Here is a 25,000-nt window from a genome sequence, read left to right as displayed (position 1 = left end):
CTATCCAATGTTTGAACAACACGGGCCTGATATTAGTGTTTCCTTTTACCCACCATACAGATGCTAAGGATAGTAGACCTGTGCAAGCCACAGCAGTACCAGCAGGAACAAAAGCAACTAAACTACAGCCAGCAAAAACAGCAGATAAAGGAAAGAAACAAGCAGCTGTAAAAAAAGCTGGCATCAACACTACTGCTGAGAGTGCTGAGGACAAGAATAAACAAACAAAACCACAAGTTACTCATGAATTATCTGTGGTATGTTTTCTTATGTTGAAAAAGTACTGTTTTTACATTTTACCACATTGCAATGTGCATCACTGGTGTGTATGTAGTGCAATCCTGATTTTTCAAACCCTTTTCGGTGAAAAGGGAATTGGTCGGAATGATCAGGATGTCCAGGGTTTTGGAATAATCAGGGTCGTCATTAGGCGTTCAAAATTGGAGAATTCTCTATTTACTACGCAGATTTCTTACATGTGGCAGCTTATGACTATTTTTTATTCAGACGTGGAGCCTCTTTCAGAATATTCTTCTGTAATGTTACACCTTTCTCCTGCTACTAAAATTCTTAATGAAAACCCTGATAATTATTTCTTGCAAGTATCATTAAGGTGGCTCCGTAATTAATACAAAAGCATTTTGCTGTGACAAATTTTCCGTCATAACTTTTTCGATTTTAACGCGATGGCTGCGAAACTTTGCAAAGAACAACAGATATCATTTGGCAATAATACGAAATATTCCGATTTCATTGATGGTAAACATTTCTTGAGAAATTAGCGCTTAAAAGGACCCTACTGTTCAAAGAAAATGGCGTCTAGTAAAAAATTTTGCTGATATTTTTTACTGAAAATTCTGGTATCGGCTTTAATTGATATAATAAATATGCCAGAGGAATTTCAGAAAAATCGTTGGAGCAGAAGTCCGTAACTAAACGTCGCTCAAAATTCAGCTGTGAAATTGTTTTGGAATTTGAAAAATAAATTACTATCAGGAAGAAGGAGACACCAGTTTGAATTTTCGGGACAAGTAAATTGAGTGTTTGCTAATTCAGAAAACAGAAGCCGATTGCCTATCGTGCTATTGTTTAAAAGGTATTTTTCAGTTTTAGAAGCACTATAAATTGCTCCAAGCCTTGCTCTGACGTCGAATGACTTGTTCCTCGACGTTTTTAAAATATCCCTTGGCAGTTTTGGTTCAAACTCCTGCTACATACATTTTGATGTATTGCAATGCATCTTCAATGGCTTTTCCTGCTGTACGTTGTTTCCAATTCAGGAAAAAGGTATTGGGATTGTAAGCTACCTTGTATCGAAGCTCAGATAGAACTGTCCAGCACCTTTGTTTTTGACCAGAAAATGAGCACGAGCGGCAGCTCTGCGAGGAATTCGCACCTCAGCCAGGGGGGACGAATGACGATCATGCCCATATCTGTGAACCGATCTGTATAAACATGTATTGCAGAGCAAAACATAATAATCAAGAAAAAAAAATACCCATTCATTGAAGGAAGGAGTGACAAAAATTTCAGAGTTGTAAATTTATTCACAGGCAGTATTTTTGCGATAATAGTTTATTTTGCACTGTGATGTTATTCGGTTCACAGGCATGGTCATCATTGTCGTTCTTCCCCCCTGGGTGAGGTGCGAATTCCTCGAAGAAATGCCGCTCGTGCTCATTTTGTAGTCATAAACAAAGGTGCTGGACAGTTCTATCTGAGCTCTGATACGAGGTAGCGTCCAATCTCAATACTTTTTTCCTGAGTTGGAAGCAACCAACAGCAGTAAAAGTCGTTGAAAATGCATTGCAGTACATCAAAATGTATGCAGCAGGAGTTTGAGCCGAAACTGCCAAGGGATATTCTAAAAATGGCGAAGAGCAAGTCATTCGACGTCAGAGCAAGGTTTGGAGCAATTATTTATAGTGCTTCTAAACCTAAAAAGTACCTTTTAAAGAATAGCACGATAGGCAATCGGCTTTTGTTTTAAGAATTAGCAAACGTTGAATTTACTTGTCTCGAAAATTCAAACTGGTGGCTCCTTCTTCCTGATAGTAATTTATTTTTCAAATTCCAAAACAATTTCACGGCTGAATTTTGAGCGACTTTTAGTTACGGACTTCTGCTCCAACGATTTTTCTGAAATTCCTCTGGCATATTTATTATATCAATTAAAGCCAATACCAGAAATTTCAGTAAAAAATATCAGCAAAATTTTTTACTAGATGCCATTTTCTTTGAACAGTAGGGTCCTTTTAAGTGCTAATTTCTCAAGAAATGTTTACCATCAATGAAATCGGAATATTTCGTATTATTGCCAAATGATATCTGTTGTTCTTTGCAAAGTTTCGCAGCCATCGCGTTAAAATCGAAAAAGTTATGACGGAAAATTTGTCACAGCAAAATGCTTTTGTATTAATTACGGAGCCACCTTAAGTAAGTTCTTTAAGTATGTACAGTCATTATTCATTTGAAGTCACGAAGGAGCAGACGGAGTTGATGAGAGAAACACCCAAGAAAAGCCTTAACTGTGTGTATTATTTTAGGAGCAACAGCTATATTACAAGGAAATTACAGAAGCCTGTGTTGGATCCTGTGAATCTAGAAGAGCTGTAAGTTTTCTTGCATAATGATTTGATGAGCTTGCTGCGAGCTTGCGATATTGATAAGATCCACAGATTTTCATGTTCAAGGTTCTGTGAAAACCAGTGTGCCCAGCATATGCCTTTTATGCAAAAACTAAGATTTCTTGGTTACCCAAGGTTCTTTAACTCACTCTTTGTCCAAACTTTTACTACAAGAAACAGGTGAGGTAAAAACAAAGACAAACAAAGAACAACAAAAAAATAATGTGCAAGTAAACTTGGTTTCTCTTTCATGTTCCAAATTCATCAGAAGATTTGCTTGCTACCTGTGCAGGCCAAAAGTGAAAAAATAAAGCATGATAAAATATTCTCAGAAAGAAAGTTTTTGTCATGTGCAGTTACAGTTTGCACCTTTTGGTTTAAGGTATGAAAAGATACTGGTTAAAGGCAAAAATCATCTTCTGTTAAAAATTACTGGAGGATGTCTTGGACAACAAACCTGCTGAACTGTTTATTAACAGGGTTCGTACAGGTCATGGAAAACCTGGAAAGTCATGGAATTTAAGAATTTCAATTTCCTGGCCTGGAAAGTCAAGGAATTTAATTGTCGGTCTTTGAAAGTTATGGAAAATTAAAGTTTTGTTTTCTAGATAAGTTACCGCAGATGACAAGGCAAGGACAATGTACACTGAAAAATAAGGAGTAACTTAACAGTGCAAACGGCACGTATTTTTGGTGGATGCCAGAAATTGTGTCTGTTGAACCATAAAAGGTCAAAAAATACTGACAGCTAAACCTAAGGTCTGGAAAACTTGAAAAGGTCATGGAAGAAGTCATGGAATTTGAAGAGCTCAAAAGAATACAAACCCTGATGAGTATTTTCAGAAAAGATGAAACAATGCACATTTTTTACTTTTTTAGTCTAAAATATGGCCACTTACTTCAAAGTTCTGTTACAACCTTGACTTGACTGCAGTTCATTTTGCTTTCACAATTTCTCTGGCTCTTAATGGTTTTTTATTTTAAAACAAAAGATTTACAGTTGACACATATCTACTTATTTCTAGGAAGCTCTTCAGAGTTTGTCAACAGACCCAGGACTTTATCAAATGCTGCCGCGATTTAGTACTTTTATCTCTGAAGGGGTAAGTCATTAAAAGTGTAGTACATTCCTAAAAATTACTGGAACCTATTGTAGTTTGTTGCCTTAATGTTTGTTCATGTTTTTGCGTATTATTTTATTTTTTGTAGGTAAGAGTAAACGTGGCCCAGAATAACCTAGTGCTATTAATCTACTTGATGCGCATGGTGAAAGCACTGTTGGACAATCCTACCCTCTACTTAGAAAAATATGTAAGTGGTTATGTTACAGCTTAAAATTAAATTCAGGTTAAATTTTTTAACCTAGGTTTATTGTCAATTTCCTTTATCTTCTTGCGACAATTATTCATGGATTATTTGATTTTGACCTGTAACACTTAGATGTAAGAAAAACGCGTTGATTCAGTGTAGTCTTAATGTTTTATTTCATAATAAGTTAACAAGAAGATCCTGAAGCCTTTTTTCTAGATTAAGAAAAAAACTGTCCTGCTATGGCATGTTCAGTGATGCATACTGCCCATTACCTAGCTTGCCTTTCTCATACCCTGTACCTAGCAATGATTAGGCACTGCGTATACAAAACCTGGATCAGATGAACCCCTGTAATCCAGTCCCAGATTTTAAGGCATTGATTCAGTCTGTGTTTTGCTGATGCTTCAGTTAAGCATGATGCATGCTATCTGTTGAAAAACGCTGTCCTTTTAATGCAAAAATCAGGGCTGCTGATAGAGTTCAAAAGTAATGATGTCATGAAAATTACTTTTTTGAAATTATGGGATTTGGTGGGATATTCTGAAAGAACAACATCTGAAAGGCCTACTTGCCAAAAATGTGCATTTCAGGGCAAATTGTCTCTGAGATATTAGCCCAGTTATGCTCTGATTACTCCATACAAATCCTTCTAAATTTGCCTTTGTTCATAACCTTATAAACCAGACCATAACTTGGTTAATATCTCTGAGACAATTTGCCCTGAAATACCAGTTTTTGGCAAGTAGGCCTTTTGGATGTTTTTTTTTTTTAAGAATATTATGACAAATCCCATAATTTTACAAATTTAACTTTTTACGATGTTTAGGATTCTGTAGCCAATAGTCAGATCTCAAATTAGATCAATCTAGGTTTCTGGGAAACTGCACACCCTAGACCCCTCCCCTAAGCCACCATTTTGCCCTAAGTGAGAAGTAATTGATAATGTTGGCTTAGGGGAGGGGTAGGTGGGCAGCCTCCCAGGAACCTAAACTGATCCCTAAAATTTTTGTTATAGTTGTTCTAGCATTATAGTAAGTATTGAGGATCAAGGATCTCTTGTTGTTTCTTCAGTTACATGAGTTAATCCCAGCAGTGATGACATGTATTGTAAGTAAACAGTTGAGTCCAAAGCCAGACACTGATAATCACTGGGCATTAAGAGACTTTGGCTCAAGACTTATTGCTCAAATCTGCAGGTTTGTTATTTCATGTCTGGCTATCTGCAATGTGTCATTTTAAGCATTAACAAGTTATAATTGAGGGCTCCTCTTGTCTCCCGCAATCCTAATCTCCAGGCTGTTATTACGCATGCGTCACATATATGTAGCCAGCATTTGTTTGGACTTCCACTAAGAACTAATGGAATGCACGTAATGACATTTGATCATGCGCCTTTAAACCTTCCATTTGTTTCCCACCTTGGAAACCCATATCCCTAGTGATATGTCTTCCCCCACCTGGGAAACACATGTCCCTAGTGATATGGGTCCCCCACCTTGGAAACACATATCCCTAGTGATATGTGTTCCCCCACCTGCAAAACCCATATCCCTAGTGATATGTGTTCCCCCACCTGGGAAACACATATCCCTAGTGATATGTGTACCCCACCTGGGAAACCCATATCCCTAGTGATATGTGTTCCCCCACCTGGGAAACACATGTCCCTAGTCATATGTGTTCCCCCACCTGGGAAACACATATCCCTAGTCATATGTGTTCCCCTACCTGGAAAACACATATCCCTAGGGATGTGTGTTCCCCCACCTGGGAAACACATATCCCTAGTGATATGTGTTCCCCCACCTTGGAAACCCATATCCCTAGTGATATGTGTTCCCCCACCTGGGAAACACATATCCCTAATGATATGTGTTCCCCCACCTGAGAAACCCATATCCCTGGTGATATGTGTTCCCCCACCTGAGAAACACATATCCCTAGTGATATGTGTTCCCCCACCTGGGAAAGCCATTTTCCTAGTGATATGTGTTCCCCCACCTGGGAAAAACATATCCCTAGTGATATGTGTTCCCCCACCTGGGAAACACATATCCCTAGTGATATGTGTTCCCCCACCTGGGAAACACATATCCCTAGTGATATGTGTTCCCCCACCTGGGAAACACATATCCCTAGTGATATGTGTTCCCCCACGTGGAAAACACATATCCCTAGTAATGTGTGTTCCCCCACCTGGGAAACACATATCCCTAGTGATATGTGTTCCCCCACCTTGGAAACCCATTTCCCAAGTGATATGTGTTCCGCCACCTGCGAAACACATATCCCTAGTGATATGTGTTCCCCTACGTGGAAAACACATATCCCTAGTCATATGTGTTCCCCTACCTGGAAAACACATATCCCTAGGGATGTGTGTTCCCCCACCTGGGAAACACATATCCCTAGTGATATGTGTTCCCCCACCTTGGAAACCCATATCCCTAGTGATATGTGTTCCCCCACCTGGGAAACACATATCCCTAGTGATATGTGTTCCCCCACCTAAGAAACCCATATCCCTGGTGATATGTGTTCCCCCACCTGGGAAACACATATCCCTAGTGATATGTGTTCCCCCACCTGGGAAAGCCATTTTCCTAGTGATATGTGTTCCCCCACCTGGGAAAAACATATCCCTAGTGATATGTGTTCCCCCACCTGGGAAACACATATCCCTAGTGATATGTGTTCCCCCACGTGGGAAACACATATCCCTTGTAATGTGTGTTCCCCCACCTGGGAAACACATATCCCTAGTGATATGTGTTCCCCCACCTTGGAAACCCATTTCCCAAGTGATATGTGTTCCGCCACCTGCGAAACACATATCCCTAGTGATATGTGTTCCCCTATGTGGAAAACACATATCCCTAGTGATATGTGTTTCCCCACCTGGGAAAAACATATCCCTAGTGATATGTGTTCCCCCACCTGGGAAACACATATCCCTACTGATATGTGTTCCCCACCTGGGAAACCCATATCCCAAGTGATATGTGTTCCCCCATCTGGGAAACACACATCCCTAGTGATATGTGATCCCCTACGTGGGAAACACATATGCCTAGTGATATGTGTTCCCCCACCTGGGAAACCCATATCCCTAGTGATATGTGTTCCCCCACCTGGGAAACAAATATCCCTAATGATATGTGTTCCCCCACCTGGGAAACCCATATCCCTAGTAATATGTGTTCCCCCACCTGGGAAACCCATATCCCTAGTGATATGTGTTCCCCCACCTGGGAAACACATATCCCTAGTGATATGTGTTCCCCCACCTGGGAAACACATATCACTGGTAATATGTGTTCCCCCACCTTGGAAACCCATATCCCTAGTGATATGTGTTCCTCCACCTGGGAAAGACATATTACTAGTGATATGTGTTCCCCACCTGGGAAACCCATATCCCTAGTGATATGTGTTCCCCCACCTTGGAAACCCATATCCCCAGTGATATGTGTTCCCCCACCTGGGAAACACATATCCCTAGCGATATGTGTTCCCCCACCTGGGAAACACATATCCCTAGTGATATGTGTTCCCCCACCTGGGAAACACATATCCCTAGTGATATGTGTTCCCCCACCTTGGAAACCGATATCCCTAGTGATATGTGTTCCCACACCTGGGAAACACTTATGTCTAGTGATATGTGTTTCCCCACCTGGGAAACCCATATCCCTAGTGATATGTGTTCCCCCACCTAGGAAACACATATCCCTTGTGATATGTGTTCCCCCACCTGGGAAACACATATCCTTAGTGATATATGTTTCCCATGGGAAACAGACATATCTTTAGTGATATGTGTTACTCTACCCTGGAAACATGTATCCCTAGTGATATGTGTTTCCTAACTGGGAAACACATATGTGAGATGTGTTTCCCTTTCTGGGAAACACATATCCGTTGTGATATATGTTCCCTTACCTGGGAATCCGGAAACAGATGTCCCCCAGTGATATGTGTTCCTTACCTAGGAATCACGTATTTCTTGTGATACATGTTCCCTTCCTGGGAAACACATATCCCTTGTGATATGTGTTCTCCTGCCTGGGAAACACATATCCCTAGTTATATGTGTTTCCCCACCTGGGAAACAGATATCGCTAATTATGTGTTTCCCAGTACATAGCCGTGATAGATTTTTTAATAAAAACGTCATAAATGACTTAAATTACTCTGAAGTATCGTCAGAATGCTGCATAATATCATATCTCTACGCTAGCAAATGTTGGTGTATTTTTATTCTTGGGATCTTAAACACTAACCCAGTTTGTTACCACCGGCCTTATTGGAAGTTCATTGAATATTTGGACCTTTAGCGCTTTTTCTATATTTCTGAAATGACTCGAATGAATTTTTTTTAAATCTCGTCACATAATTTTCATAATGTATATAATAATGGGTGAAAGTGTCATTAAGTTTGATTTACTCACTCACTCACTCACACTCACTTGGTCGCCCGAAGGCGGGCAACCACTAGATCTTTCCACAGCCTCTTATCAGCCATCAGTGTAGCAATCTCACTTGCTTCAAATGCACCAGTATCCCTCTTAAGAGTGTCAATATAAGTATTATTCGGTCTTCCTCTCCCGCGATGGCCATGTGTGGGCTTCCATAGGACTAATTTCTGGGTACTTAGCTCTGGATGGCGATAACAGTGTCCCGCAAGTTGTAGCCTACGAGAGGCGATTTTGTTGCTGACTGCTGGTAGATTTACTGCAACACCTTGAAATTTCACTTGCTGGTCTAGATCACACAAAATTCGGCTTTTATCAGTTTTTAAGTTTTTTGATTGTTGTTGTCATAGTAATATTGATTTGACTTAAAACTACATTTTCACAATTTCAATACATGGCCAATTACAGGTGAAAATTTTATAGCGATCAGACAAGGAAAAAAACACTTTAGAGGCAATTGAAAAATATTGATATGGCCTCTGAAAACCTGTATCGAAACACCTTAAACAGCCTACAAAACTAAACTCTTAGTGTGGGTGGACGGGAAGGTCAGTAATAGTGCATGCATCATGCATCAAAACCTTTCAGTCACATGACCTATACCCAGGCCCCCAGCGCTGTGTGAGATTAGCATTTTCCACTTTTTTCGTTACACTCGGCTAGTGGAAAATTACTCTTATGTTAATGGCTTTTTTCTCTTACTATCTATTGACTAAAATTTAAGTATTATTTACTTTAAGTGTATTTCTTTGTCAGGTCATTTAATTCAACCACAAACAATGTGCAGACAAGAGTTACAAAAACCTACTGCAAGGTCTGTATTTTGGTACATGTTCATCTCTAATCATCTCACTTGCTATGTGTTTGACAGTTCTATGGCTAAACATGTATTAAAATCACTCAACTTGCAGGCATTACATCAAGAGAAAGCCCCGCTTTCCACTCATTATGGAGCCATCACGGGGTTAGCTGAATTAGGGCAAGAGGTATGAATGGAGCTTATGCTAGTTTTTTTTTAATCAATAGTTCAACATTTTATTCACCAAAGAGCTCACTGTGGTGTTGTTACCTTACAGGTTATTAAAGTCCTTATTCTTTCAAGACTCAAGACTGAAAGTGTTTTGATCAAGCAAGGTCAGGAAGGTTTGGATCCTATTGAGAAAAATGCTGCAGAAAACCTCAAGAACCTACTACTGGTGATTATATAGATCCATGACTTTTCCCTCTTATTACATGAAACCAGTTCCTGTGTCACATGGCTTCCATTCTCACAAAGGACACAAAAGTTAATGAAAAATACGAAAATCCAGCATTTCATTGTGTAAGGTCCTAAAAAAACAAGTAGTGTCATGAAAAAGTACTTTTGAAGAGCTTTCTTTTAATGGTACACACCACAGAACCTTATTCACAGACTCAAAAGTTAGAACCACCTTGTGCAGCATAATAAACAGTACCACAGGAAAGTACTGCTCAGTAGCTTTCATTTGAATGGCCACATTTTTAGGCTTTCATCCACAGACTCTGAAGTAGAACTTTATAAGGTACCCATTTTGAATACTGAGAACAGAGGATAAGCAAAAATAACAAATTATTATGCAAATTTCATTATTTTTGTATGTTTTTTGTTGTAGAAACATTGTCCTGGTGTTTTACTGAGAATACGCTTGCCACCTGATTCCCCTGAACAGTATGAAAAAGAGTTTGGAGGAATGGGACGCCTTCTTTGCACCAAAGTCTCCCAGATGCGACAGACAATAAACGCAATGAAAAAGCCATCTACACTAACAGTAAGGACAGTATCAGGGGTACCAACCCTGGGTGTGACCACTCCAACCACACCTACTACCCCTGGAGCAATTTCAGCAAAAGCTGTCACTCCTACCACCCCTGGAGCTTTTACTGTTAGTTTATCATCTCAAAAAACTGGAGTGCCCACTACACCAAAGGGAACAACACCTACCACGCCCACCTCGGCAGGGTTGTTGTCACCTGTGGGCCTTTTACCCACTGGGATGACAGGTTCAAGCGTCATACAACAGAGAAACTCTAGTCCAGGTACACCAAAGACACCCACATCTGGCGTGACATCAACAAGTAACACAACACCTGGTAGCTCTGGGACTTGAGGTTTAACACTGTTTTTTCATGTTTGTATTTTATTGTAGGATATATTTTTGTACAGTTAAACTTCTCATCTTTTATAGGCTTTCACATTAAATTTTAAAATCAAAACTTGAGTAGGAAGTTAACATAATGCAAGCATAAAAACCTTAATTCAGCACTTTGAAGAGGACAAGCACAAAGATTAATATTTTTCCTTTTTTGTGCTTGTTCTTGTGTCTGCATTCATTTTACTGGACACAAGACTCTTACATGGATGCTATAAGCTATATTTGCTTTGCAAACGACAACCAGGGTGAAATAGATTTTGTTCCTGCAGTATTGCATTGTTTTTCTCTGTAGATTGCTAAATATCTTGCACCATTTTAAAAAACAATCAGCAGTCTTGAATCTGCTCTGTCATTAGTTTGCACTTGAGTGGAGTGCCTGCAAAGTAGCTTGAAAGTTAAGGGCATTTCCATGATAAACAAAGCTTCACCTTTTTAAAGAGACAGTAAAAACATCTTTATCCATGTATAGGTTAATAAGAAACTTTATTCCATAGTTTTTGTCCATATACAAAACAGAAAGCTCCTCCTAGTCACCTCACATGTATAAAATAAAGATAGGTTCTCTGTGGGAAACTGTAACTTCAATTATATATTAAATAAAGAAACTTAGTTTCATGATCTTTTGACTGTGACTTTTTCCATTGTTTATAATGCAATAAAATTGTATAACACAGATAAAACTTTAAACATTAAGAGGCTCTCAAATAAATCATAGATTAATGATTAAGTTTCAATGTAACAAAACTGCATCTGAGAATTAAAACTAAATTTTCCTTACACTTTTAAATGTAAATAAACAATAAAAATATATGAAAGAGACAGGAAAAAAGATGGATTGATGCATTATGGCTTCTACTTGGTATAATTTGTGGACAAAGTATATATTAGTTTGAATTGTCTATCCGTTTTTATATTGGATCTGGTGTTTGGATAATAATTGGTTGAAATCCCACAGTTTAGTCATAACTGAAGTGAAGATACTGAACAATGTTTTTCTGTGGTACGGTTTATTATGTTTATCATATCCTTACATAGCAGAGATGGGTGTCAGAAAAATCCATTTTCAGGTTAAACTAGAATTTCCTTTGTCTCATACGATTAACTAGGGCTAACAAGCAAAGGAAATTCTAAATCTTTGGGGCGTCACTATATGAGCCATGCTGGCCTGTTTTTTTTGGTCTGGTTGGCTTTGCTAAGGTGACTTTTATCCTTGGTTTACACCAGATTTGCTGCCAAACCACTGACTGGTTGTAAACACAAAGTTGGTTTTTGTTGAGTTTATTAGAATGCCACAATTTTGGCAAAGCAAACTAGCCCAACAAACCAGGCTGGCACCACGGCTCATTTAATCAGGCATGCACTATACCTAGTGTTGAATACTGGCTGAACGGTCTGAAAATGGATTTAACATACAACAGGGGGAGCATCAGAAATTTCTCTTTGGTGTCTGTCTCAAAGGGTAATTAAGACTCTACTTCTTGCTGTTGAAACTAATACATCTCAGTAAATAAAAAATTTAGTATCTAAACTTTGCTAAAACACACCTTAAATCTTCACCCAAAACATGAACATATCTTCAAAACCTTTGGTGAGCATGGGTTGTTACATATAGATGTTTCTTCATCAGGAGAGACTAGAATGCCTTGGTATTGTTGTACCAAAGTATTCCATTCTCAGCATTCGCCTGAGAATTGGCCGTGGAACGTGGATGTTAGGAATAGAAGAAGGGGAAATAAATGGCGTCTTCCAGCTGTTATCTTCCCTTGGGTTCATTGCCATTGCTGATGGACTTCTTTGGCTTGTTGCACAAGGGATGTGTGCTCCAACCGAGTGGCTTTTATTGAACTTAATTGCCTTTAAATCAGACCAAGCGTCTTCACCTATTGCAAATGAAAATTGATAAATAAAGATATATGCAATTCAAAAGTTAAACAAAACCTCGCCAATGCTGGCATTTACATGGCGGTCCTAAGAGCACTGTTAACAATGGATTTTGCGAGTTAAGTCACTAAATTCTAATAATGGAGTGGTTAGAGAACTGGAGTCAAATAATAATAGAATAAGTTAAAATATCTGACCTTGAAGCAATGTCTTTACTCTGTTAAGGTATTTGTGTGATATAACCTCAGGATCAGAGTAGCTTTTCACTGGCGTCACTGTTGAGGAGGAAGAGAACATAGATTTGAATCGAGCTATAAAAAATTATAATAATTTATCATTAGAATTAGCTTAGGCCTCCCGTGGCAGTTGAATTTTTTGTTATATCAACACTTCCTTTTATTGCAACAAATTTAAATAGCTGCTGGCCATTTGAGTGAAAACAATCTGTTGAATTGATACACTCAAGTATATCTGTATTCACATGCAGGGTTGTTAGTTGAGCAGGAGGTGCTGAGTTGAAATCCCAGCCAGAAGATACATCAGGGTCTTAAAATAAGTGGCTAGATCTTGCTAGCTGTTACTGAATTGAAAATTGAAAATGTGAAAAAATAGTATCTGTACCTTCAGTCCTAGCAAAGAGAGTCTCGTCTACAAAGGAGGTTTTAGAAACTGGCCTGTAGGTATCATGTAACCTGTAATGAGGAAATTATTATCCATAAGATCAACTACACCATCTTGTGATAAGCTCATTTTAAAATTACGTATTAATAAAATTTGTAGTTTTCTTTGTTTGCAAAGCTTGACTTACCTTCTTTTGCTTGGAACAAATCTGATGTTTCTTGCATGGGTGAATATGCCATATCCATCTCTGCAGTGAAAGTACTGGATGCCCTTGTACAGACCGCTTGTGTTACCAACTGAAAATCATAGCAAAGAAAAAACATCAGCATGGTGTTGAATTCACTGTTTTTTTTTGTTTTCTACTCTAATTTTGAGGGTTATGTGATAATTGTAAAGATATTAGATGCCAATTCTGCAAATTCTTACAGAATGTAAGGGGCTTCATTTCAGAGACAAACTTGATTGGCCGGGATATACGAGGTAGGAGGAGAAGGGGCGGTCACAGATGGGGCCCCCTGAGGGGGGCTACATAATGTCCTTAGCCTCAATACCAAAATAAGTCGTTTCGCAGATTGAGGAGGAAGCCATGTCGCTGTCGGTATTTTACAACAATATTGTATTTGTGTTTTCTGTCAGAGTAGTAGTTTCAACCCCTCGGAAAGTTACTCAGCCTCACAGACACTGCAATATTCCCCCAGCTGTTCATCAGATGACTTACACCAGGGTATTGCTTTTGTGGGAAGATGCGACCCTAAGTCATAGCTGCTCTCTACTGATGAAGACTAAGAAAGCAAAAACAGCTGTCTACGGCTTCTTAGACTCGAGATCATTATTACTTCTTCAATCTTGTTGGATCAAGTGTAATGTCTCTTACCAACCAATTCACACTACTATCTGGCTAGGGTGCATTTTTTGCTGCAGGGCTGTATATATCTTCAAATTGGCATTTCATACTTTTTAAAAGCTTAATGAAGGTAAAAAATATTGATAGGTTTAAATAAGAAGTTTTTAGAGAACTCGAACAGAAGGACCTCTTGCTTATTCCGTACAATCAAACAACTGTTTCGATCAGCTACGATTAAAAGACGAGGCATTGGTACTTGTCACCCCAACAACCTACTTGCCCACACAAGGACATTTCAGTCCAACGTTTATCACCGAAAACTTGGGCTTTAGACATCGATATAAACTTGACCTTGATTCATTTTCCCTGTTACGAATGACTTAAATTTTTCAAAAAGATCGAAGCACCACTTATAAGCTTGTTATTAAAACACTACCTCTATTGTCTAGCTCAAGACCAGCCCAATCGCCATCTTTAGTCACCAATTTCCCCACGTATCGGATAGTTCCGTCCTCAATTTCCCCTCGCCATTTTACTTGGACGCGAGCCCCGGGGTTTATGTTGTGAAAGAAAACCATCGATCACATATCTTGTCTCTCGGAAAATCAAGCCTTTCTGCAACGAACAGAAACCACAAACAAATGCAGTTCGCGGGAGAAATTCCATATTCTATTCTTTGCTCTGATTGGTGTAATATTGAAAATAGAACGCTTTTAGCCAATCAAAAGTGACGTAAGATTTGGAACACGTTGCCATGGTTAACCCCAAAATCATAGCGACGGCCATTTATTAGCAACAAGGCAGACATCTTGGAATTAGAATAAAAGCAACCATCAGAGAAGCAGAGAGGATTTTGCTGCAAGAATTGTCATGGCTCTTCCTTTTCTTCCAGGTCAAGTTTTTGACAGAAAGGTAGGAAGTGTTGGGTCTGATTCAAATTCGATCAACAACGTTTGGTCGTGAAACTTTTCTGAATCGACTCTTTCTCTCGACAGATTGGAAAAACAAAATTTCACAAGTCACATCAATTTGATTACCGGAATGATGTATCTGTGTATGTTGGAGAAGACAAAAGTGGAATCGGTAAGCCATATGCAGCTATTAGTTTCTTTTTGTGTTTTTCTTTTCGTCTCACTTCAATAACGGTTAACTGGAATTTTGTTTTTAGTGATACTTTCAATAAGCTTAAGGTTACTTATTTACGGCTTTATAAGTTAAGTGTAGTAGTAAAACTTAAGGGAAAATCTTACTTTTCTCGTTCATCTATTTCTATTTAGGTGGCGATCCTTTACCAGGACAAAAGCTGAAACCAAGACACAGTGCTTATCCAAAAGGGATCGGAGGAGAGGCACCAGCATGGGTTGCATTTGATAGACAGGTGAAGCTTATATATAAGAGATGATTTAATTACAAAGTGGGTTAGGTGTGTGGAGGGGTGTGTTGCTGAGCTCTTAACACCTCGCACTCCAGATCTGGCGGTCCGTGGTTCAAGCCTTACTTGTCGTGTTGTTTCTTTAGACGAGGAACTTCACACCATTTTGTCTTTCTTCACCCAGGTGTATAAATGGGTGCTGGCGACATACTGCTGCGGGATAACCCTGTGATGGACTAGCATCCTGCTCAGGGGGGCGGGGAGTAGCAATACTTCTAGGCATGCTTAATGCAAAGGAAAATGAGATAAGCTCAGACCATTTGGTCCTTTGGCTCATGTGCACCTTACCTTTACCTTAGGTCTGCTTGAAACATCAAACTTTGCATGTGCAAAATTTCATGCTAATAAGATTAATTAATTATTTTGCACTCATTTGCATTACAGTGTAGACCTGGCACATGTGATGGGTAGCATTTAAAACAGGCCTTTCTTGTACATGAGATGACCAAGTGCAAAAGTAGAGACCCACTGTGCGATAGGTACTGGTAAATGGCCTGAACCCTCTGGGGTGAGGGCAAGGGGCATCCTTAGATATGAGATTACTCCACTCAGGGTTGTACCAGCCAGAGATTTGAAGATTGAATGGTTCAAATGGGTAGACACTATGGACTGTTCTATTATGTTCATTTTTTTATTCCTGTGAAGCTCGAAAAGTATTGAGGCTGTTGACGCCCATATTCATAATAATCATGGCTCCATGAAGCTTATTGACAGCTTTTGAATTTTCTTGCTTATATTGTTACACAGGTTCTATGTTTTGATGCCTACTTTCAAGAAGCTGTACATGAGAAAAGAGAAGAACAGTACAGAATCAGAAGGTTTGCCATATTTCCTTTATTGAGTACAAGCTTGAGTAAAAGCTCCTCTCAAATTTTGCCTGCATGCGGCAGTTGCATGCTTGTCTAAATACTTTACTTTTTAGTTATGATATAATTTGCCTCAGTCTTTGACCATCGGCAGGCGAGTAAGTAAAGTTACTTGCTTGGAATGGAAATCTACTTGTCCTAGGCTATACTTAACCTGAAAGGACTTTTTCGATCCCTGTGAGTAAAAACTTGAAATGCAAAGGTCACTCATTCTTATGGAGGCAAGGGTATGTGGTGCAGTTGTGAAGTCACTTACCTTTCACTTAAATGTGGTCTGGCCTTGAACCCCAGACAACATATGTGGGTGAAGTTTGTTGTTAGTGCTTGCCCTTTCTTCAGGAGGTTCATCTCCAAGTACTCCAGTTTTTCCCTCACCTAAAAAAACCAACACTTTGAAAATCAAATTCCAACCAGAATGGAAGTGAAAGAACCACTTGGTGGATGTGTGACCACTAAATTGTTATTTGTTTCTTTGTTTCCTACCATTCTGTCAGGTTCTAACAACAAAATAATGTATTTTGAACCTAATTTTTTTTATCTCTGCTTACTTTAGGTGCAAAATTTACTTTTATTTGGAAGATGATAGCATTCAAGTGATTGAACCCAAAGTCGAGAATAGTGGAATTCCCCAGGGTATGAATGACATCAATACTGTAGTATGTGTGATATACCGGTTCATCATTAACATATTACATCTAGAGAACATATCAGGGGCGGACAGAGGATTTTGTGATAGAGGGGGCCCATAGATTTAGTATATAGTAGCAATATGGGCACGATAGCGCCCATCAGTACTGTTTCGGGCGCATGCAGCCTCCTCCAGGAAAATTTTTGAGATTGAAGTGATTGCTCAATAAGATTTTAAGAAGCTGAGATGCAATCTAGTGCATTCTGGAGGCTTAAATGTAGCAAATGCCTGGATTCCATATTGAACATGTATTGCTGAAATTTTAATAAACCACAAAAGGGGGGCAGGGCCCTTGCATATCACACAGTAATAACTGAAAAACTGACTGTCACCAACAGGAACCTTGATTCGTCGTCATCGTATTCCACTTCCTCCACCAAATGATGAACAGTTTTATACTGTGGAAAACTTCAATGTTGGTCAAGAAATCACATTGTATTCCCGCACATTTAAGATCACTGTAAGTACTGGTGCAACTTGAAGGAAAAATGACATGAGTTTGTTTTTACAAAACCTGACAAAACTTAATGTAACTACCTTGATTTGTTGACAGGGGTGTGATGACTTCACTCACAATTTTCTTCGCAAACTTGGAGTTCGAATCAACAACCCAGAGGGTATTCCAAGTGATCCTTACACTGGCCATCGTAAGAAGGTTTGTTAAATTGACATTAAACAGTTGACTTATGCTTACTTTCCATAGCAAATGATGTTAATTTATGTTCTCAGTGGAATGATGGTGATGCACCAGTCCTCACTTTTCTATTGTTTTGTAGAGATATTATCAACTTGTCAGTAGGCGAACTAAGTCTTGTCTGATTTAGTTTCCTTTGGGGGCGGGGGGTTATTGATTGTTAAGGTAATGATAAACAAGAATTTCGGCACTTTTTCACAGATGATCTTAACCATGAGGTTTTGTTTTGTCAGTGGCACAGGCTACTTTGTCTTTAATGCCTGTCAATACTTTTCTCTGAAATGTGTTATTTTCTTCAGTTGGTTGAGAGCATGCAGCCTTTGCGACCCTATGAAAAAGAGGATTCCCTTAAACAGTTTCTTCAATTTGATCGAAACGTGCTGCGATTTTATTGTTTGTGGGATGACTCTGACAGGTAAGTCTGATTTTTCTTTCTCTAATATTCTAAAATACTGCTGTTTATTAAATCAACTTCCTCCCAAAGTTCTGATTTAACCACACATAATGACATTCTTCAGGTCTTTGCAACCAGTGAAGAAGTTTCTTGAAAATTGATAGAATTGTTTTGTTAGTCATTTCAGTTGTCCTTTTCTTTAGCTCATACATGTCAATATTGTGTTGTATTGTTCAATCACCATGTGGCCTGCTGATCATTTCTGTCTTTGTAGCATGTTTGGTGATGCTCGTGAAATGGAATTGCATTACTTCCTTGCTGATGATACTGTAGAGATATGTGAGAGGATTCCAAATAACAGTGGCCGTGATGCTGTGCCAATGTTCCTAAGGCGTGCAAGATTACCAAAGGTTCGTTATCACTATTTTAACAATTTTATGAATCTGCTGTAATTCCTTGAATAATAGCTGTGGCCGATTATTTTTTTGGCACAAAAGTAGGGCAATTGTTCAAGGGAGGTGATTATTTCAAATATTGCTCCCTGGAAGTTGTCCCCTAAAAAAATATTTGTGTTTTATTATGCCATTAAATCTAAAAAACAGAAGTAAACAGAATATGTTCTTTTTAAGTGTTCCAAATTCAGTTCCTTGACTAATTTTCAAAGTCAATATCGTTGGCATCAGAACTTAAATCGTTACAAATCCGTTTTGGTGGTTAAAAAAAAGAGAAGATCGTGAGAGGGGTTGTGGGGGGAGGGGGGGTGTTTGGTGGGGTTGACTAATAAATTATTTGAGAGAGTCGATTATTTTAAATATTTCTGTCAAAGGGGGGTAATTATTTGAGGGAGGCAATTGATTGAGGTATGGCAGTTATATGGTCAGGGTCATTTTGTGCCTGCTCTGTTTTGATTTTATGTCATTAAATGAGATGTTTCTTCTTCAAATCAGGAGCCTGCAGCATTGCGCCAGCCAGGAGAGATAACTGGACGAACAGTGTTGAATGTTTTTGGACCCATGGGACATGGGGGAAGATGGATTTTAGATAGCCTGAAGGTAAGATGCTTGTTTTTGTTGGGGTAGAATGTTGTCAAAATTAATTTGTTGTTAACCTGCTAGAAGTGATCAAATTTAATATTTATTAATTTTGTTGAAATAAACAATTTCATTTTGAAAATTAGGGAAGCTAAATTTTTGTTCATGTGAAAAACCCCTTAGGAAGTTTCATGATCATTTGTATTTTGTTGATAGAAAGTTAGGGCTACACATGTCAATATAACAAATTCTGTTATACTTGTAAGTTTTATTTATAAATATGAATGAGTAAAACATTTTGTTGAGAAAGAAGTAATAAATTGAATAGGGATTTTTAAAAGATCGCAATACCCTTATTTTACAAGTCTTTGCTTTGATGTGTTGCACATCTTCATCATGCAGTTACAAAATAATTTGAAAAACTTTTTGAACTTATAACAACCTAGAAAAGGTTAACTGCTGGCAATATGGTTAGCTAATTATGTTTATTTTTTACTTATCAGACTGGTGCAGTTCATACAGATTATTATCACGACAGTGACCTTACTATAGGCTCTGTTATCAACATTTGGGGCCGCAAACTGCTTATCTGTGACTGTGATGAGTTTACAAAGGAATACTACAAGTCAAAATATGGGATTGGTAAGTTGACTCAAATTGATCTGGACTGGTTTTTTTTAACCCATTATATCATTTTGAAGCTAGTTGAGCTGATTTATAAAGAGCTGAAACTTGACAAAACACCGTTTACAGGTTATACACTTCACAGCCTTCTGATCCAGATGCAAAATATTAGTCTCTGAAGTTTGGGCATGTGCAGAAAGAGAAATTTCGAGATAAAAAAATAAGATTAAGATTAAAAATGACACAACAGTTTGTTTTTGTTTGTCTTTTTCCCTCTTCTTTTGCTTTTCTTGCCTTGTAGTTTTTTGTCCTTTGGTGGGCATTTTAGTAGCTGGGCTTCATTTTGGTGGGAAATGAAAGAGTTTAGGATTAGATGAAAGGAAATGTACACATTGGTGGGTAGTGGTACAAGATTTTTATAGGAATTTTCAGTTCAGCTGTAGTCAGCTGCAGTAGTGTAGTTTATGTAAAGCCTGGTGAAGTTAATAGAACAAGAACTATGACACCAACGCAAATCTTATTATTTAATTTTTTAACCCATAGATAATTTTGACAGCATCAACTACAAAGCTGACGCAGAACCTTTCCCACCACGTGAAATGCCACCTTACAATGGATTTGGCTCTGAAGAAGACTCCCTTGCCTCATGCCTCAGCCTTCGGCCTAAGCCTCCTCGCAGGGATTTCAAGAAATTCATGGAGAAGGATAGGTATGAAGTTAACCCCTTTACTCCCTAGAGTGACCCAATACTAAGATGTCAATAAAACCTGGACTGAATCAGGTCAACTGCTGTAAACCAATGCTGAATGTCAAAAGATTAGGGATCCATTTAATCGAGTCTGAATTTTTTTTTAGCAACAACTTCTCCCCATCCCCCATCCCCCACCCCCCATTCAAGTTAAAAAAATGCTTAATTTCAGTTGTTAAATTCTGGAAAGTAATTATGATTGTACTGCGTTGCTGAACAGCTGTCATTGGAATAGCTATGCTTTAGGATTTTGTCCACAAACTTTGAAAAGTTAAATTCACCTCTTGCTTCCTACAGCATACCTAAAATCTATGCAGGAATGTTCTGCTCTCAGTAACTTTTATTTGAAAGGTCATACCCACCCTATTGGTATTTGTCTTGCAGACATGGCCTGGAAAGCAATGTTCTTCGCTTTGTTGCCCGTCTTGACACAACACGCCCCATTGATATGGATAGAAGGTAAGCAGTAAATTAAGGCGTCTTGCTTGAATTGTGGGTACAATTTGAGCACTTTCTGTAAAACCTCTTTTATGTGTTTTGTGGCAAGAACTCACTGGTACATACATTTGTACTATAATAGCATGTACGGGTTTGCAAGTTTATATCATCGCCTATTTTATGACAATTTTTTCATGACAGAGTTTCATACTTTCCACAATGTTCCAAGTTGCTTCTACCACAGAGATTCTTCACAACAAAAGTCTCCTGTTTGATCGCTTGAGTGGTGCAGTGGCTTGTGTGAGCTATGACCTAAGCCTGACTTTTGGTTATAAAGGAATAACAGCACATTTTTTATTGTAGGTTCATTATTTCATATTTCCTCTCTGATGACACAATCCTTGTGTTTGAGCCACCCCAGAGGAATTCTGGAATACTTGGCGGAAAGTTTTTGGAGAGGGGAAGAATCAAGAAACCTGATGGTGTCAACTACTTTTTTGCTCCAGTAAGTAAAGTCTTCTATTTTTTGTGTAGTCTTCTCTTCATTCTTGTTTCTGAAAAAAGGAATAAAGATTTTTTAAGATTGGTTCTGGGGGTCTCTGGATTTTTACAAGAGGGTGTGCTGATTGGACCCTGGAACCCAAAGCCTAGGCAATATAATGCTCAACTGCAGTTTGCTAGTACCCTAGTCTAGACAAGGTACAAAGAATACCCACCATATGTCAGACTATGAACCTATAATGATTAATTTCCACAGATGATAACCTATTCTAGACTATTCTCGTGTTTATTCCATGTTCTAGTTATTGCCAGGGCTAAGGGCTGCATTTTTGGCAAAAAAAAGTATAAAGACACCCAATCCTGATTATTATTTTAATGATGCAAGTTGTGATTGTCTTTTGTTTGTTTGTTTGTCTTATTTTCATGCAGGACTTGTACATTGGCGCAAATGTGGAGTTCCATAAATATAAGTTCATCCTAATTGACGCTGACGAGTATGCCGTCATGTACATGGAGAAACATTCATCTGAATTTCCTCAGGCCAATATTCAGTTCATCCTCCCCAAACTCAAACAAATCCTAGAAAGCAAATATGAGGAAGTTAAATCAGAGTTCCAGAGATTTGATCAAGACAACTCTGGCAAAATACCTGCCAGTAGATTTAGGTAACTTTTGAACACAAATAACTTCAGAGTAAGATATAAATTATTTCAAAGATGAAGACAGTAGATTTGTTTTGCACTTGTAAGCAATCACCAAACATAGTCCTTGAAACCTTTTAAACTGTCTTTCCTTTTTATCTTTAATTTTGTATCAATTGTCAGTTATAACAAATAATAATTACCAGTATCTAAATTAATGATGTCATAAATTTTCTTGAAATGTGCTATTCTTTAATACTAACATATTTTAATAGATTGTGGATTACTTTGATATATTTGTCTTTTCCCATTTATGAGCAAATACAAACAAACTTATATTTCTTTGACAGGGAAATTCTTCAGCATTACGGAGAAGGCTTGCTGACAATTCATGAACAACTGACAGTATCCAGACACTTTGGAGATTCTATGGTGAGATGAACAACAATGGTTAACCCTTTATTAAGCCCAAAGATCCACATACAAATTCTTCGGACTGATCTACATACATTTCTTTACAGAATTAAATGAGAGAATTTGATAAAGGATCAGAGCATTTTCCCTTTGTTGGTGATCATTTGATTCATTCTCGTTACCATTCCTCTTCAATATGTACTGATATTGTCAGGAGAAAGTTGATGTTGGTCACTTTTGAATTTAATGGGTTAATGACTTCTGAGTATAGTTGGTAATTCACAAGGGGGAGGCGGGGGGGGGGGGTACTCCCCCTAATGGCCTATACAAGGAGAGACTGTTCAAAAGGGGTAACTTTTTCAGTCTTTAGGTATAATAAAGGATTATGATTTTGCCAGTTAAAATTTATGAAAAGGTAGGCAAATCTGTCATTTTTGTCTGTAGAAAGGCCCAAATGGCCCTTGGATGCATTATTTTACCAAGAAAAAGTTGAGAAAACACTCTGGTTTGGTGATTTTCTTATATTTTGAAGACAGAGCATTTACAGTAGTTAAAAGGGATGCAAACTTCCAGTTAGGGTACCAGTTGTCAATTGAAGGTGTAAGAAAGGGGCCACCAAAAGTGGTATTTAAAAGGGTAAGGGATTGGACCTCGGGGCAGAAACTCCGCGTATAAAAGTTTGTTGAATAACACCCTCCCCCCCTCAGGATAGTTCGTAATAACTGATGATTATTAATCACTGCATGTTTTAATGCTTCTCAGGAAGAAGAAGATGATCTCCAGATGTTGATTGTTACAGTCCAAGAACAGCTTAGAAAAGCAAACTTTGAGGATTTCTCCAACATGATGGACTCTTGTAGACACGAGGATGTGCTTGGGTGAGTGAGCATGGTTTGTAAGAAAACATTTTCTGGCAGTTTCCCATTCTGTCATTATGCAAACTTACATCAAATGAAGAAAGAGGTTAGTTTTTAATAAAACTGTGTTGCTGGGGATTGAGTTAAATATTTTAATCCCCTGGCATTTTGTAAGCTCCAATCCCCATTAGAATATCCATTGAACCTACATAAAGTGGGTGTGGATATATTATACGACCACTTGATCACTTTTCAGGGCTGTCAACCCCCCATGTCATCAAATATTGAGAATTGATATGGAAGAAATGTTAGATGACGTCATATCGCATGGCAAATGACTTCATTTGTACCAAAAATGCTTGTTGATTCCCATTGACATATATAGCACATCAACAGTTCATATTTAGCCACATAATGTTGCTTAAATTACAGTGGCATACCAAAATTTACGAGGAAACGTTCCATGTTAACAGTAGCTCAAACAACACAAAATATTTGAAATTTTATGGTCGGAAAGTCAAGTCTACAAGAAATAGCAACTTTGGCAATTATCCGGGGGATATCAGCCTCTAATATGGAGACCAGGAAACATGGTCCAAAATCTGGAGTCCCCTGGATTATCCGGGAGAGAGTTGACAGCAATGCCTTTTAGACTTTGAGGAAGAGTTGACTATGAAATTCCACGATAAAACCTCTTCAGCAGTACTTTGTCATGGTACTGTTTTATTGCTTGGAGTGGTTTTGGGATTTTAAAAATCCAGTCACCAAGTTGATACCCTGGGTGCCAGAGGCTTTTTATGCGCGGTTTCCAGTTTCTGTCAGGTCTAAGAAAGTGACCCACTTTGCCGCTCGTGTTTTCGGCCTTTGAAGCTCCCCTATGCATGCGAGAAAAAACCTCTGGTACCCAGGGTACCAAGTTGGCAGTTCTTGAAAAGTTTCTGACAAGTGAATGTTTTGGCTGAATGTGGCAGTTTCTAACATAACCTGATTTTAAACACTTTTTTCTTTTCCACAGCACTGGATTTCTTCCACTTCAAGAACTGTACAACACTTGTAGACGGTTCAATGTGCCAGCCAAGAACGACTTGCTACAGGCACTCATGGAAAAAGTTGAAAGAAACGAACGAAATGAAGCTAACTATGAACAGTTCTTGAAATTACTGAATTGGAGAGATTCCCCAGGTGAGATGAAATTCTTCATTCTGCATTCAGCAACACCGCAGAATGATCAACATCAATTTTCTCCCGGCAAAATCAATACAAAATCAAGACAAAAGGCCATGAGAATTGATAGACTGATCACTAAGGGGAAAATGCTTTGATCTTTAATATCAAAATCTCTCATCTAATTCTTTAAGGAAATGTATGAAGGTCAGTAGTGTGGAGAATTTGTATACATGTGGATATTGGGGCTTAAAGGATTCGATAGTCAGGAAATGCATTTGAAGTAACAAAAGTTAATTTATCCTTCTAGAATGAAAATCCTTCAAATTCATTATTTCTAAAAGTTCGCAGTTGTAAAAAATTGTTTCTCCCTTCCTCAGTTTCTTCACAGAAATTCGTCCCTGCTGCTGCTCCAGATCCGAAATCTTCGGTAAGTTGACATCATTTTACTTTGTATAGAATTTCCTTAATAATTTTCTCTTTTACACATTTAATTGGAATTTAGAGTAAAATTAAGCAAGTTTTTTTTGTTGCAACTATTGTTTCCTTATGCATTTGTCATTCTTTTCAGCAACGAA

General features: G+C 38.3%; 3 protein-coding genes across 3 annotated transcripts in view; 2 read left to right on the top strand and 1 right to left on the bottom strand.

Annotated features, from left to right (window-relative positions):
• Positions 1-10,539, top strand: part of LOC140949831 (transcription initiation factor TFIID subunit 6-like) — a 16,077-nt gene extending 5,538 nt beyond the window's left edge. The window contains exons 5-13 of the mRNA XM_073398964.1: positions 61-257; positions 2,547-2,612; positions 3,653-3,730; positions 3,837-3,938; positions 5,010-5,134; positions 9,170-9,227; positions 9,325-9,399; positions 9,490-9,609; positions 10,045-10,539. Of these exons, the coding sequence (XP_073255065.1) occupies positions 61-257; positions 2,547-2,612; positions 3,653-3,730; positions 3,837-3,938; positions 5,010-5,134; positions 9,170-9,227; positions 9,325-9,399; positions 9,490-9,609; positions 10,045-10,539 (1,316 nt within the window). The remainder of the gene's footprint in view (positions 1-60; positions 258-2,546; positions 2,613-3,652; positions 3,731-3,836; positions 3,939-5,009; positions 5,135-9,169; positions 9,228-9,324; positions 9,400-9,489; positions 9,610-10,044) is intronic.
• Positions 10,540-10,549: 10 nt separating this feature from the next.
• LOC140949832 (CAP-Gly domain-containing linker protein 2-like) lies at positions 10,550-14,597 on the bottom strand. Its single transcript, XM_073398965.1, has 5 exons — positions 14,367-14,597; positions 13,274-13,382; positions 13,087-13,157; positions 12,663-12,740; positions 10,550-12,464 (listed from the first exon to the last, which is right to left on the bottom strand). Exons 1-5 carry the CDS (start codon positions 14,506-14,508, stop codon positions 12,208-12,210), a joined length of 657 nt encoding a protein of 218 aa, XP_073255066.1. The 5' UTR covers positions 14,509-14,597; the 3' UTR covers positions 10,550-12,207.
• LOC140949828 (EF-hand domain-containing family member C2-like) lies at positions 14,580-24,852 on the top strand (the record flags this gene model as incomplete). The annotated part of the gene is given in 19 exon segments (XM_073398963.1): positions 14,580-14,842; positions 14,926-15,013; positions 15,208-15,308; positions 16,110-16,180; positions 16,782-16,861; positions 17,255-17,376; positions 17,470-17,571; positions 17,910-18,025; positions 18,279-18,414; positions 18,952-19,056; positions 19,539-19,677; positions 20,203-20,368; positions 20,792-20,866; positions 21,209-21,350; positions 21,776-22,011; positions 22,338-22,419; positions 23,164-23,279; positions 24,274-24,440; positions 24,803-24,852. Coding segments are annotated over 19 exon segments (2,136 nt in total), but the record flags the coding sequence as incomplete, so codon positions are not given.
• Between the last annotated feature and the right edge of the window lie 148 nt (positions 24,853-25,000).

Source organism: Porites lutea, chromosome 10 (genome assembly GCF_958299795.1).
Source record: "Porites lutea chromosome 10, jaPorLute2.1, whole genome shotgun sequence".
NCBI classification, from domain to species: Eukaryota; Metazoa; Cnidaria; class Anthozoa; order Scleractinia; family Poritidae; genus Porites; species Porites lutea.
Note: the sequence above shows the minus strand (reverse complement) of the source record. Positions and strands in the feature narration are given on the sequence as shown.